Genomic DNA, 22,826 nt, shown 5'->3' with positions numbered 1-22,826 from the left:
TTATTTTATTAAAGATAAAATGCAACAACATAAAAATTACTTTAGCTAGCAGATATTCATCCAGGCAGTGTCAGAGCTTTCATAAATCAGAGGAAGGTCGTCGACAGCTTGGCATTACTATGATCTATTTGAGCCTCCCCATATGGAAAAGAAATAGAAAAAACTTATGAAATACTTGCATAAGATGTGGCCTACTTCATATAGTGAATCATATAAGGCTTATATGATTTACTCATGAAAGTGGCCACTTTCATATATTGTTTTAGTAAGTATCCAAAACATACAAGTTTCATTTATATAATTTTTCAAGGGATCTTACATCTGTTTTCACTCTTGTATGCTTTTCATACAAGTTTCGCACAAGACAGATACAAACTTTATAAGATATATCTATCTATCTTTTCCATATGGGTCAACAAGCTATGTCGAGGAATATTTACAAAAAAGGTGCAACAGTAAAGCAAACAAAAGCAAATATTTCTTTATTCCACAGATGATTCAGCAGTCAGTGAGGCTGCACAGCATCCTCCGGGTGTTCCCCAGCTGTCGATGACCCCGCAACAACAGCACCTCGCCTCAAATCAACAGGATCAAAACTTTGACCATTCAGTGCAAAACTATATTTGTTTTATTCTAACAAGGAGAGAAGCCTTCCTACTAAAAACACACCCATGTGACATAAGACACAAGGTGACAGATGGCAGCCAAGTGGATGGTATGTTTGCCTGTAGTCTAGTTTGCTTGGGAATAATTCAGATGGCAGAAGATCCCTTTTTTTAAATTGGGATTCTGTTTTTACATATGCGGACACGCAAATAGTCAAACCTTAACCAGGACACCAGTGTGACTGTAAACAGGATTTGATTAAAGATGTCTCTCATTTGCATGGTTTTCAGCGCCATCAGTAGTGCTATTGATGACAGTGTGTCCCAGTGTGATCTGACAAGTTTGTCAAAGGAGGAAGTAACTGTGTGCAAAATGTGTCTCGTCTGCCAAACCACTTTTAACCTCTGAATGCATTATAAAGATCTTTCCAGCTGAATGCATTTTATTTGACATTAAACAAGCATTTGTCGGATCCATTCCTTTTAATCCCGTTTTATTTCTAATTAGGACCTGACTATTAACCACCCAGGTATCGATTGCTGCTGGAATGTTTTTGGGGATCCAGATAAATGTATTTAGATTACTTTTAGATTTAACCATAAGGTGTCTGGAAGAAATTAACCGCAAAAGTGCACAGTCATCATTAATGTTAATCAAACACATACTTAAAAAAAAAACAAAATCACACACAGTCGCACATTACCTTGGGTTTTTTCCTTAAAGCTTAAGGCCAGCATAATGGAGAGAAAAAGTCAGACCAGTTAGTTTGGTTGCATCAAAAATCGGCAGGCACAAAAACAAATGAAAATGTGGCCTAACAATACCAACGGGATGTGTGGCAGCTGTGCAGCAATACATCATGACTTATCATTTACGGGAAGAGACGTCAAACTAATGCACAAATGCGATGAGCAACACCCACCAGTTTTTTCATGCATAAAAACTCATTTATCGCTGTTACAGTTGCAACACAGACGTGTTTCACAAGAGCCGACTCATTTGGTTTTTTTAAGCCGAACATTTTTTGGTTTAGCCTAAATTCTACTGTCAAGGATTTTGAAGACCGTGCAACTAGAAGGCAAAGGACACAAGCAGTGTTCTGTAACGCTGGGAATAATTTTTTCTAGGAACTGTTTCTTCCCACTGTCACTCATCACATCTCACTTCCAGTTTGGTTGTGCCCAGTGGTGAAAATGAGGAATCAAAAGTCTGCTTCTGAAAACCGCTCTGTGAGTTATGTAACCGAAAGGGTCAAATAATCTCAACATACGCTTTCACAAAATCAGGCCTGTGTTCATGAAACTTAACTTGGCTCACGTTGAATGATAAGCGCACCAGCATTCCCGTTTATATCGAGCATGAAGCACAGTTTTTCATTGTTGACCCTGACTAGGGTAACTCTGAATATCAGCCTAAAAACAGGCAGCTCGTTTGCCGATGTGGACATTTGCCCAGCTTTTCAGATATCCACTCTCCACACCGGTGCAAAATCCAGCACACAGGCATTGCAACAGGAAGTGACTTTTACACATGAATCTTTCAGTGTGTGTCCAGCATATAAAGGTTTAGACTCTAAGACAGACTCTTTCTGAAGTGAATTGGGATCGGTCCCTGGAAGTCCTGTTCTGACCTTTTACAGCTGCGTGGTTTCATCCTGCACCTGACAGCTGTCCAGCAACGACCCAGAAACAACCCACTGCACAAAGTCACTTTTGGACATACAATTTTGCTCTACTGAAGGGGTTGTTTTATAACGGCAGGCGTCTATTATACTTCTAGTGTTGATGTCCATACAACCTCCGTGTTCGGGGTATTTATAGTCCAAACATGGTCGTTGTGGACGCCTTTTAAATGTCAAACTTAGACTCATTTTCGATATCGTTTTCGTAATGCTTCCACATGTATAGACTCTGTATTCCCATGTTTCCAGATGGGCTGTTAAACTAAACAACAGTGAGCAGCTGCTCCGGGGAGCAGAAATGTCCTGAGCTTCTCACAGACAGTTTGCAAAACGTGCACATCGACAAAGACTGTGGAGCAGATAGTCCAGTTCATACAAACACACTCGCACGAACTTCTCGGACTTTCCATCACAACTCCTCCCAGTGCTACTTCTGATCACACACTCACTTCCTCTGACAAGACTCTTTACAATAAGACAGGATACCAACCTCACTAAAATAAAAACAAACTATATATAATGCAAATGCACTTTTGAACTTGTTAAACACATTGTACTCCTATTGAAATGAATTCCAACATTGTTCTAAATACTTTAACCATTATTATTTTATATTTTAACATATATTTCAAAGTTTTTAATATTAAAAAAAATAATGAATCCCAGTTTTAAACTGGTTACAAACAAGTAAGTTGATGAATTAAAATAAATAAACCAGTTAAAGCAGGAAAATTAAAAACCACAATAACAAAAAAACCAACCCACATGTACTGAATAAATCAGTAGGCTAACGCATAATAAATTGTGTTTGTTTATAAATAATCCATGTTGTAAATGTAAATAAAAAGATTTTACATTTAACAATCATGTAAATTCCCTAACCCTGTCATAGACGTCCACATGATGTCCCAAAAAATTTCCGAGTCCAACGTTCAAATGTTGAACGTCATATTGACGTCCAAGTTGGGTCACGGCAGGATGTCCAATTTTCTGACCTTGGACGTCGTGTAGATGTCCAGAATTGGTCATGGACCGACTGACCTGATACAGACATGATCTGTACGTCTTTCCGACCTCCATTATTTAATGGGAAGGTTCAAAAGGCTCATGAGTGCCTTTGCTGCCTATGTCATCATGGGACTGTTTACCATGATTTTGAAAATGAACATCAAATGGTGGTGCGGCGCCCTGATGCATCGCAGGGAAAACATTTAGTACAAAGGCCTGACATTTTCATAAATGCCATTGTGCACACATTGTTGTATCTGGATATGATAGTGAGTTGTGGCTCACCACCAGATCTCACTTACCAAATGGGAATTTGTTCTGCTTCCCAAAAGTGATATTCAAGTTTCAAGATAGTGGTTTTAAGTCGGTTTAAAAACGGTAGACCAGAGCGTGTCAACAAAGTGCTTCTGTAGGCAGTCAGAACAGGACTATCAGGGCAGGATCCAAATGTGGCAATAGAGCTGGAAGCGGTGCATTTCTGAACCATTTAATGACCTTAAAAGGTTGCAGCCAAATTTAAATTTGGTACTTTTGTCTTCAAACCTTATTATGAGTGTGGTCATTTTGATTGCACCTGTGTGCACCGCAAGCGGAAAAATAAATTTTTAGTGAACTACATTTTGATTTGCCTTGCAGGAACCTCTCTGCCACACACCTCTGCAAAGCGGAACAAAATATAAAGGTTAAATTAATGCACTGTGGGATTTTCCCACTCCTAACACAGACAAATGACGTATGAGTTGCGCTCGGGGAAATAAAATTACCTGCTCGTGGATGATGTCCGACAGCTCTTTTACCATTTCTTTGAAATTGGTTTTCAGGCCCTCGTGATACTCAAACTGGTCCTCTTTGATCAGACGCTCGTTTATGTCCAGCGCCATGCTGCAAGCCTCGACAAAACGTCTGGAATCAGAAGAAAGACATTATGTCAACAAGTTAAAGTGAGGGTAAGCCAATAAGCCCCTTGCGATTTTTTCTACTCATAAAGCAGACATATACCTGAAAACATCCTTGAGCTCTTTTACTTTCTTGTTGCCGGACTGGTTGGATTTACTGTCATCCAGGAATGCTCTGGCATACGCCATGGGGCCTGCGTTCACCTGCAGAAAAACATGCCTCAAAATGTAACGCATTCTTCTTCTTCACTGATCAGTGCACGCAGATAACAACTGGTACATGCCACTCACTTTCATCCAAGCGTCAAACGTGGTGGGTGGATTGCAGGGAATACAAGTGATTTTATGACTGTCTGCAAGTGATGTGTAAGGAACGTCTGTATTTTCTAACTACAAACAGCAATAAAACAGCTCTGTACTCGTTTTTTACGGGGACTTATTTAATAATAAAAAATACACACAGTTAACACTTGGCACTCTGCCCAAGTGAGTCATAAAATAAACACACAACAACAAACACATTTCACTGATTATCATCTGAACGCACTTTCTCGTAAAGTGCTAACGCAAAGTTACTCGTCAAATTTGGTGAAGCAGATTCTTACAAGATACCAGGAAGGTTGCACTCAAAAAAAAACTATTTACACCGAAAATGTTGACTTAATCTGATTACATGTAACATTAGCAATGGAATCAGGTAAATGAAATTTACTTCATCAGTATATCTCCAGTTTATGTCAAGCATACATTAAGGAAAAGTATCATTAAGAAAAATCATTAAGAAAAGCAGCAGGGCTGCGCAATTAATCGAATTTTAATCTCAATCGTGATTTTGGCTTCCCGGAATTAAACGAACACGATCGAGCGATATTGATAATGTGTGCACCACCGACAGAAGGCGAAGCGAAAGCAAATCGAGCGCTCCCTCAATCGCCACCTGAAACATACTCGCATGAACACTGTGTTCCTTCCACTGTGTAGCGTTAACGTTATCCTGAACCATCTGGAGGAGGAATGCAACAAACTTCAAATGCTTAGAAGTTCTTTGATGTTCCACAAGAACAAATCATAAGCAAAGAGTGCTACAGGACTGTGTCTGCACTACAAAGCACCTCAGCTCATTCAACCGCCTGGAAGTATATGGCAGACTAAGGATGCACGAAGAAAAGAGAAGCAGCGTGGAGGTCGCTAACGTGAACTGTCCGACATCGAGCCTGTGGCCATGTGGCCAAAGATAACTGTCCACCAATCACAGCGAGGAACAGAAGTTTCAGGAATTGTCAGCTTACTGGAAAAAAGAGACGTTACCCTCACGGGCAGAAACAACTGAAATGCCACATGTTACAGGGCAAATAGAGAGCTATGAATTTCAGTCCCATCCATCACGCAGGTACAGTGAATGATGTACTTGTTTTTAGGAGGTGAACACCTTATTTGCCCCGCATAAGAGCTTTAAAGAAGACCACAACAACAAAACCTGTTGTAAACATTCGAGCTGGACAAATGGTACATCAAAACAGCAGCCGCTTCACGAGCACATCTGTTTGAAGTCTTACTTCAGGTGACTTTAACAGGAAGGGGAACTGGAGCAGCGCCAGCCTGTTCTCGTCATCAAAAACTGCACATTTGTAAACAGGGGATCTATTCTCAGCATAGTAGTGGGAGTGTTTTGACAGAAACTCCTACACGAAAGGAAACCGCTTTAATTCCATTAGGGAGGTTGTGGGAAGTATCCATAGATGCAAAGCAAGGCTTGACGGGACATCCAAGGTTAAAGCTGGCAGACTGCCTGACCAGGCCACACATCCTATGTGGTGTTAATAAAAAGTGTGGCCGGGTCCAGACCGCACAAGAAACGATGACACACTGTAGTTGCTCAGTAATTACATTTGCAATGTAAACGTGATTTCTAAGAAGCTTTCAAAAGTCCTGCGTGTCTTCTCTGATGGCAAAGTCTGACTTCTTTAAAAATGCTAGCTGACTGTACAGACAATAAGCTTCGGGAAATGTTTGTTTAGTGTGAATGGTTTCAGGAAAAGTGTGTTAGCCTCTGGTAAAAACTGCAATATTTAATTTAATAACTAATAGTTAAACTGCAAACGCTAAAAGGAGACTGTTGGAGGGAGTTTCTGGAATCAACCCTTTGAATTTCCTTCGGTGATCTACAAGAGTGAAAACGTGAAAGACTGCGGCACTGAGAGAAATACCTAAAGACAGTAAAACAGGGGTTTCAGACACATTGCCAGCACAGCCTTGTTCAAGGGTAATGTCCACTGGGTGATTGTAAAAAATGAGGAAAAAAACACAAAGCCAGCAAAATTATCAGATTTTCAGTTTAGCACATCTTCTGCCTGGTTATCAGTTAATCTATTCCAAGAAAGAGCTCTGAGTCATCCTTAGATTTACAGCCCTATTACGGACAGAAGTTCAGCCATGGAGCTGTTACTTTGTAACTACTGAGTCAGTGAGGATTTCCCAGGTAACTGCACGTTTTCATCCTGTGCTCTGTATGACTGAGGAGGAGGGTCAATCACCCCCCATCAGCATTTTCACTCAAGAATGACACTTATAACTCATCAACATGTAAAAGAAAGAAATAATACAAGTCAACTACAGATACAAGTCAACTACAGACAGAAAACTGAAATATCTATTTATGCGTAAATCTTGTTATCTCAACTAATCTGGAGGTACCTATGGCCAGTCAACTGAGGTTTCACCCCCTAAAGAATATATGCTTAATAAGTTATAAATACTATTTTAGTGGGAGTGTGCAAGAAATGCCATAGAACAACAACAATGGACAGTATAGCAAGTGCGGGAGAGAGTATAACAGTGCAGCGTCTAAAGCGTGGAAGTGCTGACATTACTTTGAGTTTGATTCTGTAAAAAGTCACAAAAACATTAGCATCTGCTGTTCACTCTGCGTGAGAGGAAAACTTCTTTCTACAGCAAAAAATTTAACTTCAAATCTGAGCAAACAGCTAGCACGCTGAATGTGAAACCCCTGGATCCTCCCACTGACATGACCGCTGGGTCACTGGGCAAACCTCCGCCTGCCGCACTCCTGCTATACAGGTGAAAATAGATTTAAGAGCCGTTGAATCTTTGATTTTATTTTTTCTCTGCTGTGTTTTACTCGCATCTATTTGAAAGAGTGAGTATAAACACAAAACATTATTTTATTTTCTATGCTGGAATATGCAGAAAATAGGTTTAAATGTTAAAGACATTTCTTCCAGTCAGAGGCTGTTGCATATAATTTAATTTTTGCTTGATGCAATGTGCATAAAGTTAAAAGATTAAAACTAATAAAACAAGTTTTAAAAAGAGGCTTTTTCATTTGATTCAATTTTATATGATGAATTATGCAGAAAAATAGAGCTGGGTTGAAAGGTCTATTGCTTTTTTATGTATTATGTATCATGTTTTTAAAAAGTAACTCAGCAATACTTTTGAAAATAAGTCATCAGTAAAGTAACAGGATTCCTTTCTTGGAGAAGTAATCAGCAATTGGTAGCTAATTACCATTTTCAAGTAACTTGACCAACACTGGTAATCTGTAAACTAAAACAACACAGATTTTAGAATGACCTTTCTCTAAGATTAAAGAAAATCTGTGAAATTCAAAACAATTCATCTCCCTGCCTTATGTGGTGTGTGCTTCTGATAGCTAGAGATACAAAGTGATGAGCAGCGCCGTCTTGTACTGGACCTTTTTATTAGTTAAGATGGGCTAGCGCTTATCGTTTCACTCTTCACAGAAAAACCAATGTAAAAATAATAATAAAAGTGAGTGATCAGCTGTGCAGCACATCTGAGAAAGTTTACATTTTGTTTTTTTTTTCGCCTTTACCTGCACAGAGACGCAGCCCTGCAGTTTGAGCTGCAGCTGGATCATGTCCACTTCCTGGCTGGAGCAGAGCTTGATCAGCTCCGCCGTCCGTGCCTTCATCTCATCTATGGCCACATCTACCGGCTTAAGCTCCACCTGCTTCTCAGCCACCACCTCCACCCGCTTCTTAACATATGGGAAAGTGTTGGCAGCTAAAGACAAGAGCGCAGGCAGAACCTGTTAGGTCATGTTACGCTGCAGATACAACAAACAATGAAAGAAAAATCAACAAAAAAAGAGACAGTGACATGTTGTAGGGGTGAATTCAGGTGAATTCTTGTTGTCTGACATGCCCGAGCAGAAGTGGACATATGAACTTTTGTGTGCGCAAACAATGAGAGATACAAGCATTCAGCATACATAAACAGAAATAGATAAATAGATAAAATAAAAGGTGCTCTTCATTGCTCAGAGGAGACTAATGTCCAGCTGTCACTTGCTACAGTAACCAGCTGTTAATACAGTTCAGTATTTATTGATAATTCAGTAGGCAGACGTGCAACTACAAAAAAAAAGACCCATGTTTCTGCACACTGCTACTAGGTGTTTTTTTTTGCCTTTGAAATGTGCAACGGCGGAGGAAGAATGTGTTACTAATGTGGCGTATCCACATGCAAAACTCTATGAGACGTTCTTCTCGTGTTTGCTTTCTAAACGTGTTCTATGTACTTATGAGGATGGTCCTCCTCTTGCACTGCTCCTCCACCCCGCCGTGCTTCTTCCCCGACAGCGTGTACGGCGTCTCGAACACGAAGCGGCTGATGTTGTGGCACTTCTCAAAGTCCGTCTTCTTCTCTGGCGCTTCCTTCTCCTCGAAGTGGGGCTTGACAAAGGTCACTTGGATGTAGGCAAACTTGGGGTCAAGGTCTTTGGGGTTGACCTGCAGGCAAGCAGTCAGCAAGCTAAATGAGAACGTCATCCAGAAGCAACATGAAGTCTTGTTATTAAAGAAAGAAAGATCACTAGATAACCCACTGAATTCTTCTGAAATCAAAAGCAGACAAAGAAACAGTCTTTAAAACCACCAACTGGGACTTCATTGAAAATCCACGGGGTGGAAACTGATCACTTTATGTTGGACAAATTTTCTGAGTAAACACCCGAGTGTGGCTTCACTGCCAAATTAATTATTTCTATTTCTGCTACTTTCTGCTTTCCACAAAAACAGGAGCCTGCCAATTAAAGTATTCCAACCGTCTCCCACCCTTTCCTTCCTCCATTTATCTACTGTACCTTATTTGAGTCTTGAATTATCTTGACATTTTCTGGCCCAAACTTTTCCCCGTAGAGCGTCAGCAGCCGCTGGGAGATTTCGGACAGGCCGGTCAGTTTGGGTTCTTTGTAAATGTACTCCTTCCCGTCCTCCTCCTCAAAGAAGCCCTGTTCAAAATACACATTTATATTGGAAAACATCTTAAAAAAACTTGGCAAAACTGCTTAGGACTAAATTTTCAACTTTTTCTTCAATACAAATGTCCTTACTGATTAGTAAATGATCATAAAAGATGCAGTCACAGACCACATGGCGCATGCTGAAGGATGTCACATTGTACATGTTTGCTTTATTTTCCTCAAACTTCCTCAAATCTTGCCTATAGTCACTTTCTAACCGTTATAATTTAAGATTGTGTAGGTGACTGTTTTTACTCACAGCTTTGAATCACACAAAGCAAAGTTGAGAAACTGATTCACAGTTCTAAATAATCCTCATTTACCTTCAACTTTGCCTCATTTATTCTTCTGAAAAAGTACTTTTTGGTTCCTCTTCCTTCAAGCCAAATGTCTGATTGGCTGATTGGCTGTCCTCACATAAATAGAAAGACTAGGCAGCAGGAGGGTGGGGCTTCTGTGCTCACAGATTGCCATATTAAAGACATCATATAAAGCCAAGAGGGAACAAGAAGCAGAACATTTAGCTTAGTAGTTCGCAGACCAGGGTTAAAGTCTGAATTTGAGACATTTTCCCAGAAAAGTGAACACACAATAATGTCTGACTACCCTAGAAATAAGGAGAAGCATTTCAAGGCCTAATTATCTCCCATCGAACAATTTACTTCTTTTACGTTCAAAAGCATAACGTCTTTTTCCTTACATGGACTGGCTGGAACATGACAGCTTCATTCAAATAAAAAAACACGGAACATCCTGCTTTGTATTTATATAACTGCAATGCTGAAATGTCCATCAAAGAGATTTGTACAGCTTGTAATTTCTTCCTGTTTGCTCTCCTGCACATGAGCACAGACAAATTAGCAGGCGTGCTGTTCCTGCTAACTGCCTGCTTTTGTAGTTTGAGTAAATAGATATTTGAAACCTCTGACACATGAAACAACTCTTCTTTTGCCTAATAGAGAAAAGCATAACATGGACACTTTTGAGGAAGCTCTATCTATCTAACCCAACTGGGATGGTGTCAGAACAGAAGAAATGAATATCTGATACATCATTGGCTTCCCAGCCAACGATAACATAGCTGTTAGCTTAAACATGCAAAGAAGCCAGAAGTAGCCACTAATAAACCTAACAGGCGAGAATGACCAAAAATAGCAAAGTTTCACACATAAGTCTGAGGACTCCCAGTGGGGGAAATAATTATTTGATCCCTGCCTAAATTGCAAGTTTGCTCATTTACAAAGAAATGAACAGCGGCTAATTTTTATGGTAGTTTCATTTTAAAGGAGAGAGACAGAATATCAACTAAAGAAGTGAGAAATTAATTTGGATGTCAGCATTTTATTCTACAGTCGTGTCCCTGATGTCCTTTGACACATCTTTGGTCTTGCCCAAGGTCGTGGAGAGGTTAGACTGGAAGAGGCGCATTACTATGTGAGATCCGGAGCATCTGTGACTGACTGACTGACTGAATGAGTGACTACTGATTGCAACCTGCGGGCACACAGCCAATCTGCGGTGGGAGCCAGAATTCTGTGTTGCAGGGGATCAAATGTTTATGTCCTTCAGTGACATGCAAATCGATAATGTGTTTTTTTCTGTGATTTTGGTCTCTCTCCATTAACATGTAAACGCCCACAGAAACTAGAGACGACTCTTCACCTCTTTGTAAGTGAGCAAAGAGGTGACAAGACTATTAGTACTGTTATTTATATTATTTGAATCATCACCAGGCCCTGTATACACTCAACATTTACATTTCACACAGTCTTCGTGAGTGTGTGGGTGCTTTCAGAAGCTGCTTGTTGACCTCACCTGTCCATAAAAGGCCACTCTGAAATAGGTCCCGAGCAGCCTGCGGCCCGACTGGATCACCTCCATGATCTTATTGTACGCTCTGTGCAGAGTTTCGTACAGTCGGCTTAGTTTCTGGAAAAAGTAGAACAGATGCCATCAGAGCTCGCCTGTTGTTAGCGATTGTTTGTTTATCGCAGCAAGTGGGCCGTACACACAAAGCCGGCACAGGAATTTGAGTTATGCAACTCGGCAAAACACACACGAATTAAAGTCTATTTGTTTTTGTATACAGAAAAAAAAAAAAACTGCAAACCCACGGCTCAAAGAAGCAATTCTGTATATCAAGACAAACCAAAATATTATGACAGCTCTGCCAAACATGTCGCTGCTACATCGTGTGACGCCAACCATGACCTCCCTGGGCATGGACTCTGGACACCAGTCATGGTGTCCTGTTGTATTTGGTTAGCCGCTCATCCCTGATGTAGGTTAAGTACTGGAACGTCTGTGGATCAGACTTGTTCCAGCACAGCCCCCAGTAGACTAACGGCGCCAAGAAGGCATTGCTATTTCTGAGCCGCACACACATCCAGTGCAGGAGCCAACGCACTGCACACATTGTCATTTTGACATTTGGTTCATGCTGTTTTTCAATGCTGTTACAACATGTTGCCGCAGTGGAGCACAGTAAAGATATGACGGAACCGGTTAAGCAGGTACTTAAAAAAAAAGAGGAAAAGAGTGGGGTGAAATGCCGCGAAAGACCTCCTCCATTCAGAGCAAAGAGCTGCTAAAAGCACAAAATATAACCCGATATACTCGTGAGAGAAAGTGTAACACTGGGCGTTTTGAAAGGTCAAATTGGTATTTGACAGACTGAAATGAAGTTATGAAGCAGTAAATAATCTAACACAAACACCAGTGCCAGTGGCTCCTCGGGATTGTAATGCTGACATCTCTGATTTCAAACTCAAGATGCTTCCTGCATTTTTTAATTGTTTTTCTTGAAGTTTTTAAACACACAGGAACGTTTCGGTGAGCGCTCACAGTCCTCTACCATTCAATGCTTCAGACTGGTGCGCACTGAAGTAAAAGGAGATGTTTCATGCATCATATGACTCTTCTTCTGCACAAAATGATCCCTATTAGTGCCGCCTGCTCCAGTCAGAGACGTTATCAGATGATGATGATGATGAACTGGTGGTAAAAATCGACAGAGAAGATAAATATAACAGTGAAATGCAACACTGTTGCAAGCAAGACAAGAGGTTAACGCAGCAGGAAATTGTTAAACATGAGATTTAAAATAAATAAAAAGTTTCTTTTTGTTATAGTTATTTATGGCAGCTTTCTTAGTCACAAGGGGTCATCACAGCAGGCAGCTGCCACTTATTTTTGTGCCAGATTCCCTTCCTGCCACGACCCCGAAGAGATCTGTGTCACCTCAAACTGTGGCAAACTTGTAAATCACTGAAGCTTGGGTTTATTATCAAAGCGCTGATATTTGTTTCTGATCAGAGATTAAAGGTCACCAATAAAACAGGTATCCTTGGTATGCCTTCTAAGCAATGTTCCCTCTAAGCTGCGCACAGAAAATCTGCGTTGCGCACAAAAAAAATCTAACCTGAATTGAAATTAAAATTAAAACTTTAACAATGCTGTATTGCAGTGTTAGTGAGTGACTGGCTGCTCCCATATGGGATTAGAACGATGCCACCTTATCCCATAGTCCAGCTAATAATGCCTACCATATGTACGCAGCCAATCAAGGTCGTTGACAACCTATGACAGCGTCCTTATGTGCCGACACCAGTGTTTTAGCTGGCAAAGCGGCGTGGCTGATGTGGAGTGAAGCGACGTTAATGACAACGTGTACAACCATTGGAGATGTGAGCAGGACAGACGGAACAATTGACGGAAAAAGTGTGGACTTTATACCAGTTTTTAAATTGTGTTGATCGGCCACGTAAAACCAGAGTTGTGATAAAAAAAATGCAATGTTTGGTTTTCTTCCTGAATACTGGTTGTTTATATTTACTGCGGGAAGAAACGATTAAATCGGCGTTAAAAAAAAAAAAGGCTCGAAAGCACTCTCCACCTGTGAGCAAAAACAAACTCCAGAGTGATACATCTCCTGTTGTCAGGCCTGCATCAGGCTGTTGTTCTCCTTTATCTCATAGTGGACAGAAATAATTTTTTGGAGTGGCACAAATAATTTGTGTGGCATCAGATTTGATGCAGAACAGCTGATTGTTCTGTAAATAGTTTGAAATGTTTATTTAAAAACGTCTTGGCTGCATTTAAAAAAATAGCTGCAAAAAACTTTGTTTGCCAAACTGAGTTACTTTTTTGAAGAAGTAACTATATAATTAATTGCCCAACATTGGTCATTATTTACTGTATTTTGCAGACAGAGAGTTACAGGACTCTCTCCCAGACTCATAATACAAGCCAGAGCTTTATATATATATATAAAAAAAAGAAGTTGTGTTTTCGAAATTGGAGTTCAAGTTATTTTTGCTTCCAATAGTGTTAACATATTGGAATACTAGGTCATGAACAAGATTTTTTAAATTTTCATGGTAAGTGGGCTAAAGCAGTTAATTAAAAGTAGTCTAACATAAATGTAAACGCTCTAATTTGATTATTTTAATAAACCATGTAACTTGGATGGATTCGATGCCGGCGTGACCACAGTGCACACGTCTGACGTCGCTCACAGTGGTCAAAGGGATCGCTCAGGAGGTTTGTGTGTTCGCTCAGACACGTGAAAAATTAGAGGGAACTTTGCTTCTAGGTTCTAGCAGCTGAAATTCCTTTACAGCAGATTAGAATCACCTATAACAACATTTAGGCATTTTCTGCATCATTAAATGATTACATGCAAGTTCCAGTAACCCTGCGATGCACAGTTTGCATTGAAGTCTTGTTTGCATTGAAGTCATTTGCAGTTTTGCGCAGTTTGATATCACACTTAGAACACGCTTTTGAAAAGGTGTCATTTCTGGCTGATTTTAAACTGAAACTCTCCGTGGCAGGTCTTCAGAGAGCCACTTTCATGACTCCCAGAGTAACCCTCCAAATCCACTAAAGCTGCATTTGTCAAACCGAAATAATCATCAACCACAAATTCTTACAGGGTGAGAAGGTGCGCAAAGTGAAAATATGCACTGTGAAGGGATGAAATGATGTCCCGCTGTGCAGGTAAAGTTACTGAGAACTTCATGTGAAAGAGGACACTTCTGTAAATGCAGGCCATTTCCTGACACTCACAGGAACACAGCCTTATGCACGACGGATGCGTGTAAGGATGATGTCACGCTACCTCATATTCGTGGCGCTTCTCATAAATGGGGATAACAAGTTTGGCGATGTGTGTGATGACTTCGTAGCGCTCAGCTTTCCACAGCGCGTCCACGCAGACCTCCAGGTGTTCCACCAACACTTCCTAAACAATGGCAGAAAAAGAAATGTCCTTAAAATGTTAACACTGATTCATAAAACGGGACCCATTATGCTCATTTCCTCTTTTATTTGTGGACTCTGGTAGAGTAGCTTTGCATCATTTACAGTTTGTACTGAGCCTTGGGGCAGCCCCTCAGTTCATTCTCTGTCTGAAACAAGCCAATTAGGCTCCTCCCCCTTGGACCAAGTTTTTCCTAGATGGTTCACTCTCACAGCCAGTGTTGCATATGTAACATGACCAAATTAAAATTAAATTAAAATTTAAGTTTAGCTGCTCCTGCTAGAAGTCTTATTATTTTTAACACCTGTTTGTGAATGTTGACTCTTCCCATGACAGTAGCCTATTCAGTCTGACACGTCTTCACATCTTCGGTGCTGAAACATTTGGATCCTAAAAATGTCTTATATCTGCTCATCGTATTATTTGAAAGGTCTAATATAAGTATCCACCACTGTAACGGTGCTGAACACACTGATTAGGAAACCCCATTTGTTATAAAAACAAGAAAACTCCAAATATTTTAGAAATCTAAAACTAAAAATTATGTTGTTTTTTATTAGATTAATAAACTGAATTCACAGTTTTAACCCTTTAACCCGTAGTGGTCACTACAGCTATTCAAAGGCTGTTTTCTGGTATTTGTGTCAGTGTTGATGGTATACTCGCACATAAGCCAGTACATTGGACACTGATGTGTCACTCCTAACACGTTCTCACTTTCATAGCGTAACATTTTACGCTAGGTGACAAATCGTTGGTATATCACACTTCCGGGCACCTAATACGTCCCTATATTACGAGATCGGAAACATGAGAACCATTTGGAATGAATCTACACATGTATGTTGGTTTTACTTAAATCAGCGGGAGCATCATTCTACTGGATTTCTACCTGTAACCCGGCGTGTATCATAAGAACCTGTCACTCCATACCCAGCAACCCACTGGTCAGCCAGTGGACATGTAAAAAACTCTTTGAAACATTTTTTTCATGCCTAAAGACGAATAAAAATACTTAAGAAAATAAATCCTGATTGAGGTCGTCATAATTCATGCATGAAAGGGTTGAATCCAAATTTGTGTTGAGCACAGTGGGTCCTCTTTAACAAACACTCTACAGTAGAGATGGCCAAACAGATTTTTGATGCTTTGCTTGAGAAACATAAATCCAAGTACAAAATTCAGTGACAAATAAGCCGTTTATTTTTGTTTCTGTTTGATTTGAGGTAAAACGACTGTTTAACTGGGTTGTCGGGTCGATCTCTATATCTTCAGAAAATCTTAAATAAGCATTTTTCCTGAACAGGTGCCACACCTCAGTGTAATAGACATCCTGCATGCCGGCGTCTTCCTTCATGGCAGCTTCCTCGTCGATGTTAAAGGTGATTTTCTTGAAAGCTGCCAAGCCGCTGGGGAACAACTCTGGTAAGCAAACAGCAAAGATGAGTGAGGAAAACAAAAAATGTTTCACAAAAATCTCCACTAGAACATTTTCTACAAAACACATTTCTATTTATTTATTTATTTATTTCCCCCAGCAGGTGTGGCAGGTGTTTTTGTGACACTGAGAACTCACGAAAATCCAGATAGGTGTGACCCACAACCAAATGAAACACATGAAAGGTGGATATTCTTCGATTCCCAACATGCTGTAACTGCCTGGTGATAGTTAATCTACCTGATGGAAGGTAGCTTCAGTTCATACGTACCGCTGGACTAAAACCTAAACAAATTTTCAGAGATAAGCTTTGTCGTCTACCAACTGTTGTCAGCGTATCCACCACACATTTGTTTGGCGGATTACAGAGACTTACAGCCAGTTTTGCATAAGATAAAGATAACCTAAAAAAATAACATACGGCATTGTGAGAATTTGCTTTTGCGACTCCACTGTGCTGTGGAGTGTTTGCACATTGTGACAACAGCGAGCCACAAACAAACTGCCAAGTATATCACCAGGAGGTCCACAGTAAAGGCTGCTTCACGAGTTTCTAGCAGATCAGTTACACTAGGCACACAATGCCAAGAAGGATCAAAGTATTTCTTGTGTACAGAAGGGCGGGGGACCTTACTTTTTCTGTTCAGGTATTCCGCAACCAGCGCAGCCACGTGAACATAACACATCGCAGCCTGTGGAGACAAGAAGAGGCCATCATGAACAGAACACACTGAAAAAAAACTTTTTAACACCAGGGCACACTGTTTAAATGCAGCTGGCAATTGCTCAATAATATTTCAAGCAACATAACATCATTACACATGATTTTCGAGGCTGCATTTAATGACTTTTTTGTGTTCAGTCATTCAGGCAGATATCTACAGCCACACCTACCACTGAAACGAAACTGTCTTCTCAGACTGTGCGAAATAGCTGTAAGGCATGAAAGCCATTTTTGACTTTCTCTTATCCTTTACTGAAGCATAACCCAATATGTTTCTCCACAGGAAGAGACGTGATGTGGAATAGACAGTAGCTGAAAAGCTCAGCAGTTCTTTTCACTTCACTCATTTAATTGTACATAAAAATGTTCATCCTGTTGAAACCCATGTGGATAAACTTGACATGATTTGACGTGTAATTAGTTTTTGTGTGGCTACATGTGCAGCATTCAATTCATTATTTAAATATTTAGTAATAAACATCAAGTACAAAAAACGTATTCAGGAACACTGCACATAAATGTGTATTTAAACTGTTATAACCTGTTACTGTAATGTATGTAACAAGGCCACAATAAGCTAACACGATAATTCTACGCCTATATGTTGCAAATAAAAAGAATAGCAGCTCTACATAGAATTATTATCATGTTGACCCTCACATCAATAATAAATCAATAAATCACTGAGCTGACCTTGAACACCTCGATGTCTGCTAAACTGCATCGCTAATTTGACCGCTGTCCACACACCTACAAAGTCCAGAACACACGCACACAACGCTACCAAAAACCTCGTTGGCAGAGATAAAAACAGATCTAATGTTACAATCCCTCTGGAGTGTTTAAATTAACTGGCTCACTTTATACTGAAAAGTTTGAAAAATCCTTTGAGAAAAGTCCTTATATAAATATCAACTTTTAAATAACCAAATAAATACACTTGACCTGCACTTAACAGCGCATCAGCTGCACGACCCAGGGTCAAGTTCTATATCAGTCTTCACCTTTGAACTCGCTTTCCCATGATCTAATCCTGACCAAGCGTTTCCTTGTACAACATCGGGACTGGATGTATTCACGGTATTAATATGAAAATTTTCATTTGAGTTTCATTTGGCAGAGGATGCAGCATTCAGTTTTGTGTCTTAGTCACCCTGAATAACCTTTTGCTGCAGCATCACCAAAAACACAAAAACAAAAGAAAAGGGGACAAAAAGTAAGTGGACTTGTACGTTTAAAGTTTCATTTAATAACAATAAAAATACTAAATGCTGAAAATACTCAAATACATGTTGAGCTGGGCCTATAGATATTACAGTGTCCAGTTTGAAATGACAGCATCTTGGATTAACTTGAACACCACTGCAGCTGAGAAAGGAAAACATGGCCTGCAGGACTAATTCTGCAGGTCTCATTGTCTGTGTACCAGACAGCGTGAATGTGATTGATGTGCGATCAAAGATGTCTGGTCAAACAACACAACCTGCCTGTCCGCGTTATTCTCCTACAGACCGCTATCCACATGACTGTAACAATACAAAGATAATGACTAAAAAGGGAGAGACACAGACGTCAGAATCACTCACAGTCTTCCTGTTCATACCTCTGACAAATCTCCATTTTTGAGGTGCGCTCTGGCCATGCTGTCCAACCAGGTCCGCCTCAGCTCAGGGGTGCTGGCGTAGGACCGGGCCAGGCTGTACTGGAGGTCCAGCAGCATTTCAGGATCTTTTTCATGCTCTCGCATCTGGGCTGTAGCCATCAGAACTGTGCGGATCCGCTTGGTCAGACCCTTCACTTCTGAGGGGAAAGCTGTGGACTGCAGCAAACATACAGACACTGGTTAAAAAGGGAACAGATCTAGGAGGAAACAGGAGCTTCAGATGTGGCCTGCATCCTGCTGCTAGACTAAAATTAACTCCTTTAAACGTTTTAAGTGCAGCGTGGGGGATGACTTTCTAATCTTCTAAAAAAAGGCTCTTATTCTGATAGGAGCGACAGAAGACAACATGCAGGTCATCCATATTGTGTTCCAGCCTTCATTTTATGTGTGTTACTGCTTTGTTACATTACAGTTACATTACATTACAATCTTACCTATGCATATGGTTGGCTCGTTATGTAAGGTCCTACCCACAAGAAGGTGCAAGAGACGTAGGACCAGATTTACTCTGCATTCAAATACTAATATTGGGGTTTACTCAACAGCAATGCACAGAGACAATTTAGTGACTACAGGTGTGAATGCAGTAGCTTTTGCTGCTGCCTGTGCTTCCTGTGTATTTGTTTCCTTTTCAGAGCATCGTATCTGGGGAGGAAGCTATTTACAGGAATCGCACGAAAGCGTTTTTGCCAAGTTGAGCCAAAACTTGTCGGAATTTGCATCTTTGATAGTTGCCATGAAGGCCAATTTGTTTGAAATGCCGGAGGGGGGAACAACACCAGATCACCAGCTAGTCAGAGCAAATCAGAGTCATCATTTAGTCATTATTAACCAACTGTTGTATGACACTGCGTGGAGGAAGAATATCACCGAGTTACGCAAGTGGCACAGCAATGCCAGCTCATCTATTATGGACTTGTCTGTAGTAAAGCAGCATTTTTTCTGGGTGATTGTTAGGTGAGGTGTGAGGTGTGAAATGTATCCAGATGAATCCAAGTCTCCAGCAAGCTTCATGATGCTGCAGAGTCCAGTCAGTTTCTCAACAAGCTGGTTGTTTGTGACCTCTTATTTGTGCTAGATTACATTTGCCATTATTGAAACGTAAACTTTTTATTCTCATCGTCACTTTGTTCTGCTAAGTTAATCAGTAAATACTATACGCCTTAAAACACTGCGCCATACTTCACACTAGTAGTCCTAGCAGTAACTTGAATCTGTCATCTAAACCTCCTGAGCGGTATTTACTGTTTAACCAAATTACATCACTCAAGCAATGATTCAAATTCCCATGAGGAGTAATGTTTCACAAGTGTGATTGTGTGGCTGCTCTTAAGAACACAAAGAAACAACAAGGGGAGCGAAACTTGCTCCCTTCAATCGCTCATGAAAGAACAAGAGAAACGAAGCAGGAACAACCTGAAGGTTAAGTCAGGCTCGATTAACCTTCAGGTCATCGAAGATCGTCGAAGGCTAATTCACAGTCTCTTCCAAACAACTCATGACAAAAACAGAGATACTTTGGTGGTTAATCATCCACTGCTAACTAGACTGTCTGAATCCTGATTAACAAGTTAAAAAAAAACCCAAGTCATAACATCTTTAATACTTTAATACTATAATTACTGTTTTTGAATTATAACACTAATACCTCGGGATTTCCTAATCATCACATTCTGTCCTGATAAGTGAAGTGAAGCACCGTGCTTTGTGTGTACTACAGAAAAATGGTGAATTATAGTGAAAAAAATCATGAAGCAATGAGTAACGACTTGTTGTGACACTTCATTTACACGAAAAGAGCATAAAAATAAAGCTCATTCGCTGATTATTATCATCTATGAAGAAAGTGTGGATTTAGATCAATCTACAGATTGATTTTACAATACATCCACCTGGAAACTCCTCAGTGAATAATGGTAACAATGAATGTTTGTTGGTGCCAGCTGTGATTGGTTGTCTAGACTTCCACAATACCTTCATGGCCTTGTCGCTGTTTGCAAAGTTGTTGATGATGGAGAGAGACTCCTGGAAGCGTGAACTTCCGGTCAGCGCCACGTCAGAAATCAGCTGGCTTACTGCAATGATGATCTACTCGGGAAAGAAAAGCAGGGGAAGGTGGAGGGGGTGGGGCAGTGGGCACGGAGAAAGATGAAAATGAAAGGAGGAAATGCACACACGATCCAGTAAATAGTATGTGCACTAATCACTGCGAGACAACAGAAAGAGAAACTCAGCAGACCGTCTGCAATTAAACACGCTTTACATTCTTCTCCTCCCTTACTGCACGTGAATTGCTCAGAGGAGCGTGCTTGGAGAAAAGAAAACCGAGTGCTGAACGTCAACAGTTGTCAACATTAACACTTTACCTGCAGGTGTGTGCGTAGGAAGGTTTTCCTCTTGGTGTACTCGTAGTTGTTCCTCATGAGCAGGTAGAGCAGGGCCGACGCCTCGGCCCGCAGAGAGGCCAGCTTGGAGACGCAGCACTTGAGCACCTCGCAGCACAGAGCCTCGCACAGCGTCACGCGACCCTTGAACAGCACCGAAGGGAACTGGCGGGACAACGGGTTAGTGTATTAAAGACAGATTCAGGACAGGGCTGGAGTTAGAAAATAGAGTGAGTGTGTAGGAAAGACAGCAGGAAAACGATAAATCACTTGATACACAGTGAAGATATCACATTAAAACTTTGTGTTATGGTAGATACTAATAATAAGTCCATTTAGATTTGGCTGAAAATAAAAATAAAACCACAAAAAATAACTAAAAAATAAAATAAAAAATAAAAAACTTTATATTACCCACAATTTTTTATGGATCATCTTCAAACTTCACAAAAACATAGTAGACCTCCTGGGCTAAGTACCTAGGTTGGCTAAGCATTTGACCTTCATTGTTAGCACTCAAGGTCAAAGTTCACCTTGAAAAAAATTTCAAGAAACCATATTGAGTAATAATATATCACATGAAACTGCATGGAGAGAGTTGCACGACAACTGGGTAAAGGAGATAAGAAAAGACGCTTCTCTGGTAAATAATCCTTCGACGTCATAGGTCAAAGGTCAGACATTAGGGTGCTGTTAAAAATAAGCAGGATGGCATCAGCACGTTTCAATCAAAACATCGTAAAACGTCAAATTTATTCAGGTTTTGGGGGGAAATCAAAGGTCTAGAAAACATCTGCATCATCAACCTGTGTATCAAACATGATACACTTGGCGTTAAAAGGTTATTGCAAAGTTTTGCTTGGGTTTTTTTTTGTGGTGATTTTATTGTCAGGAAGTAACAAAAAACGGACCTGTTAACATTTTAGTTCTTCTTTCACATTGTAATGACCCTGACTGGTTTAAACTAGTACATATAAATTGAACTAGTACATATAAGATGAACTAAAGGACACTATTGCAATGCCTGCCTCATGAGTCTTGTGTACCAGCTAAGTCTTGAGTCGTGTTTAGACTTGAATTAGTCTCGATGCGCTATGTTGTTACCAGTGTTTGTGTGGCCAAGAACAGCAAAGGTTTGGCTGTTAACAGGAAAACACGGCACGCTGCTGCCAGGAATTATGATTGCCGGTAAGAGTTTTAATCTAGTGCAGTTACAAATATAAACCTGTGACGAAATAAATAATAAAATGTCACAAAAACTGATATTCTGTCTCTAACTAATGAGGGGGGAAATCTGAACTGTTTATCTACATTTTTTTATTTACTGCAAAAGAATGCTGCTGTTAAAGTCCTCGCTGCCCATATCACCTTTCTCCAGTTTTCAGGCAGTCACAATACTCACAATAGCAAAAATCCACTTCTGGAAGTGGAAAGTTCTGTTTGTCTGCTAACAAAGGCCTAATTTCTACCAAACGCAGCATAAATGAGTGGATCAAAAACAAGCAGACCGGATGAGAGCGTGGCTAATCCCTGATTAAAATAACAGTCGGCACAAGTTTCACGCATGTGTTCCACATGGAAACCGATCAAAGAAAGCCAGCTGAAGGAGAATCAATATGTTTCTGATACGAGGACGAGCTCTTCTGTTAGAAGGTGTCGTGCGTGGATAAATGTGTGCGATACCTGGATGAATCTGACCGCTCAGTTGGAGCACAAGATTGAGCCAGAGAAGGCTCCATTATTACCTCCAACATATATAAACATGATGTGCAGAAGAAAGCAAAAGATCACTGACATTTCCGTTTGGAGTGTGAAAGATCCAATACTGAAAGAAGAAAGAAGAAAAACACGCGACTGTGTGTCGACTGCTGAGAAC

The 22,826-nt window shown here is 40.3% G+C and overlaps 1 protein-coding gene across 3 annotated transcripts in view; it reads right to left on the bottom strand.

Moving 5' to 3' along the window:
* Positions 1-22,826, bottom strand: part of dock11 (dedicator of cytokinesis 11) — a 79,588-nt gene that overhangs the window by 3,812 nt on the left and 52,950 nt on the right. For 2 of the 3 annotated variants that reach the window (XM_085267385.1, XM_085267387.1), the window contains 12 exons: positions 20,933-21,115; positions 20,541-20,654; positions 18,507-18,722; positions 16,814-16,871; positions 16,057-16,163; positions 14,601-14,723; positions 11,294-11,407; positions 9,320-9,466; positions 8,756-8,966; positions 8,048-8,238; positions 4,295-4,395; positions 4,060-4,198 (listed from right to left, as the gene is read on the bottom strand). In XM_085267385.1, coding sequence (XP_085123511.1) covers positions 4,060-4,198; positions 4,295-4,395; positions 8,048-8,238; positions 8,756-8,966; positions 9,320-9,466; positions 11,294-11,407; positions 14,601-14,723; positions 16,057-16,163; positions 16,814-16,871; positions 18,507-18,722; positions 20,541-20,654; positions 20,933-21,115 — 1,704 coding nt within the window. Of the gene's footprint in view, positions 1-1,309; positions 1,330-4,059; positions 4,199-4,294; positions 4,396-8,047; positions 8,239-8,755; positions 8,967-9,319; positions 9,467-11,293; positions 11,408-14,600; positions 14,724-16,056; positions 16,164-16,813; positions 16,872-18,506; positions 18,723-20,540; positions 20,655-20,932; positions 21,116-22,826 lie in introns of all 3 variants that reach the window. The other variant, XM_085267386.1, reaches the window with a different exon arrangement.

The sequence above is a fragment of the Mchenga conophoros genome, linkage group LG3 (genome assembly GCF_057382185.1).
Source record: "Mchenga conophoros isolate Kocher_MC1m ecotype Shallow Benthic linkage group LG3, M_conophoros_male_GT1.1, whole genome shotgun sequence".
Classification (NCBI taxonomy): domain Eukaryota; kingdom Metazoa; phylum Chordata; class Actinopteri; order Cichliformes; family Cichlidae; genus Mchenga; species Mchenga conophoros.
Note: the sequence above shows the minus strand (reverse complement) of the source record. Positions and strands in the feature narration are given on the sequence as shown.